Source organism: Epinephelus moara, chromosome 23, assembly GCF_006386435.1.
Source record: "Epinephelus moara isolate mb chromosome 23, YSFRI_EMoa_1.0, whole genome shotgun sequence".
In the NCBI taxonomy this organism is placed as follows: Eukaryota; Metazoa; Chordata; class Actinopteri; order Perciformes; family Serranidae; genus Epinephelus; species Epinephelus moara.
In genome coordinates this window covers 9,018,366-9,021,855 of record NC_065528.1, presented here as the reverse complement: position 1 = coordinate 9,021,855, position 3,490 = coordinate 9,018,366, and the positions used below count along the sequence as shown (strand labels likewise).

Below are 3,490 nucleotides of genomic sequence, written 5' to 3'. Positions count from 1 at the left end.
GTCTGTGTTCAAGCAGGATAATAGGTCTCCATTCATTGCACGTCGGGCTTTCTATTTCCTTGTCAGAGATGTTTTCTTTTTTAATAACCAACCAAAAACAATCAGTCAATTAAAAACACAAACTGGAACTGGAACATGAAATCTTATATGCCTAACAGATATTACTTCTCGTTCTTTGAGTTTACATATGGCTAAAGGGGCAAAAAACAACCGTAAATGGATGGCATGATTAGTGTTGTGTTCAAGGTCCCCCCAAAAAACAGGAGAAAAAAATGGCCGAATATTCAATTTTTTTTTTCCACAGAATTTTTTGGGTCAGCCCTAAATCCCACATGCAAGGGGCTAGCCATAAGGTTGTTGTTTTCAGCAAGTTGGCCTTGAATAGCTGATGTTGAGCTGTAGAGCTGTGTTACTTGTTATGACCTAAGGTGTATTTTAATAAACCTGCCTTTGGTTTAATTTATTCTTTCAAGCTTTATTCCTTCTCATCTTATCTGAGTTCTGTTGTATGTTTGTGCTCCATAGATTTAATTGCCAACTACAGCTGTTTAGTAAGTTAAAGATGCATTGCTGCTAACGACAGCTTGAAGTGGCGATGAGGTCTTAAGGTTTTTTTGGAAGGTCTTAAAAAAGTCTTAAAAAGGTATTGAAATTAACCTCAGGATTCCTGCATATACCCTGTCTGTAAATATGGTTTTAAAGCGAAGACACTGGGAGTGTAATATATCAATCAAATTGATGTATAGATTCAGTGATAACGATCCAATATCATCTATATAAAGTGAGAACATTGATGTGAATCATCATCTTTAACATAGGCCTGTATTTCCTGTAATTCCCATGGTATGTTTGTATCACCTTTTTTGTCCAAGCACACCTCCTTCTTAAATATTCAAACAGTGCTAGCAGCTTAGCACCAGGCAGACAACGGCAAACAGCCAAGAAAAAGACAACAAGGACTGTTGACTGATATCATCTTATATTGAGGCCAGGCCCTCAAATTGAATCAAATCAAAATCCTATCATGGCAGACTTTGTGATATCTGCAAATATCATATTGTCGTCCAAAGAATTGATATGATAGCATATCGTGATGAAACTGAGACTTACAGCCCTAGTCTCACTGGAATCATACACATCAATTTAGGAATAAATTTCACCAAAAATACACTAAATACCTTTTATTAAATCCCTTCCATGTCTTCCTTACATATATGAGTCTGGGCAGACATGATGTAAACTGCAATTTGACTGGTTGGTGGAGGCGTACAATGTGAGCTAGTAATTCTAGTTCATTCCCAGATAGGCTATTTGATATGATGTCAGCTGTCATACTTTAGTGTAGGTGTTTTGCTCTTTGTTGTTAACACATTCAACTACTCCATAGCAATCACCTCAACCTACAGGATGTTGGCTCATATTTTCTTATTTGTCTTGTTCTCTTTCCTCAGTGCCACATTTGACAGAATTGCCGAAATAAACTTCAATCTAGATGCTGATGATAATAGTGTAAGTGTTTTTCTGGTGTCATCAACTCAGTTTGCTTTTGCTGTCAGAGATATTATTGTTACAGCTACTGTTAATGTCCCTACAACAACTGTTGCTATTGTTGAGAGTTTGGATGGTTAAAACTGTTCTGAGTAACATATATAAATAAGATACTCTAAACATATTGGTAATTTGTTTATTAGGCATTGTTGCAAAAAGACGACTGACTTCATTTAAATGTTTGTTTTTGCTCAGGCCAATGCGGCTGCTTTTGAAGCCTGCTGTAAAGAGAGGATACGCCAGTTTGATGATGCTGAAGAAGAAGAGGACATTTGGGAGGAAAAGGAGATGAACTATGCAACACAAGTTAAATCCAGAACAAGGTAAACCTGATGAGGTTTTCTACATTTGGGTACCTTCACTGCAGTGTTTAGTACACAAGGTATCTCTGTCTTCTGTCCCTTTCATCTCTTCTCAACATCTGTCCATTGTCACTCTGTCACCAGGTTTGGAGTCTCCCAAACCTCAGAAAGCTCCAGAAGCAGCTTGGAGAACGGAGGCAGGGAGCGGGACCACGGATCTGAATCTGATGAGGAGGAAGAGTCTGAGCAGAACACATCAGAAACAGGTAGCTTAAAGGACAGCAGCTATCCACAGAACACAGCTGAGTGTCATGTAACCTTGGAAACTTTTTGTTCAGTTTGAAAGAGTCATGTTGGTCTTGTTTCCAGGTCCAGGCTGGACAGCAAATTTCAGGGACTCTGGAGGGACTGCAGCATCCCAAACCCCAGCAGGGTGGGACAGCTCATCTGGGAGTGGAGCAGGGACACAGGGAAGTGGCTGGGCCAACTTCACTGAGTTCCAGCCTTTCTCCGGGTAAGAAGCGAACCTTTTAACATGAATTCACAAGTCTGCTAGGATGGAGAAAAAAAATAACACTAGTAAAACTATGTTTCCTAGGTTATAGGTTTAACTGATGTAACAGGTATCACTGTCAGGGTGTTTCCACTGCAGGAAGTTTCCCAAGGGACCTCGAAGTTTTTGAGGAACTTACAAACTAAACCTGCATTTGAGCCAGGGGCAGTACTGTCCAAAGGTTCAGGGATATTAGAGACAAAGTCTAAAGCACTGACTGACCATCGCTGATTAAACACATACACTGCGGCTGCTTCATTTCATGTACCGCTTCATTCACAAGATGAAGGAGTACTGTAATATCAGTATTTGGACGAGAGTCAGACATTTCTTGTTGTTGATTAACGTTTAAGTTATTCTTCACTGTTTCTCTTGACTTTTTTAAAAAGAATAAGAAAGAGAAGGAGCAAGCGTGCAACATACGCGAGTTAGAGTGAATGAGGGAAAGGGAACGGGTGAAGAAGAGAAATAAAACTTAATTGTTTCATGGTGGTTCCGTTGTAAGCAGAAATAAATTGCCATTACATACTCAATCTTATTTTCCACCTCTTTGTGTCTCCTTTTCATTTTGTCCAACTCAAACATCAGTTACACAACATTAAACACAAAGAACAATAGGATGGTGCTGTGTTTCTCATGTGTGAAAATAGCCTCTCTAATGCTGCCGTCTGTTTTTGATCCTTTGTTCTAATTTGCCTAATCTTCACAGTTCTTCAGATGTGGTGGAAGTGCAAACAGGGAAAAAACAAAAGGACTCTCAGTTCCTAGTTTAGATCCTGACAGTAGTTTCTCTGGTTCCATACCTGGAACTTATTTTGCCAGTCAGTTGACCTTTAGAAAGAAGAGCTATTCTGCCCTACAAAGCCTGACAACTAGGGGTGGGCGATATGGCCCTAAAATAATATCATGATATTTCAGGGTATTTTTGCGATAATGATTTTCTTGACGATATGACAAATTAATTAAAAAATAAATAAATAAATTACACATTTAATCAGTTCCCAAATACAAAAAATGTACCCTGGTATCTATCTATCTATCTATCTATCTATATATATATATATATATATATATATATATATATATA

General features: G+C 38.4%; 1 protein-coding gene across 3 annotated transcripts in view; it reads left to right on the top strand.

Annotated features, from left to right (window-relative positions):
- The window catches only part of ppp6r2a (protein phosphatase 6, regulatory subunit 2a), a 29,710-nt gene that overhangs the window by 19,437 nt on the left and 6,783 nt on the right, over nucleotides 1–3,490 (top strand). For all 3 annotated transcript variants that reach the window (XM_050036717.1, XM_050036719.1, XM_050036718.1), the window contains exons 17-20: nucleotides 1,452–1,509; nucleotides 1,744–1,871; nucleotides 1,995–2,116; nucleotides 2,220–2,364. In XM_050036717.1, the coding sequence (XP_049892674.1) occupies nucleotides 1,452–1,509; nucleotides 1,744–1,871; nucleotides 1,995–2,116; nucleotides 2,220–2,364 (453 nt within the window). The remainder of the gene's footprint in view (nucleotides 1–1,451; nucleotides 1,510–1,743; nucleotides 1,872–1,994; nucleotides 2,117–2,219; nucleotides 2,365–3,490) is intronic.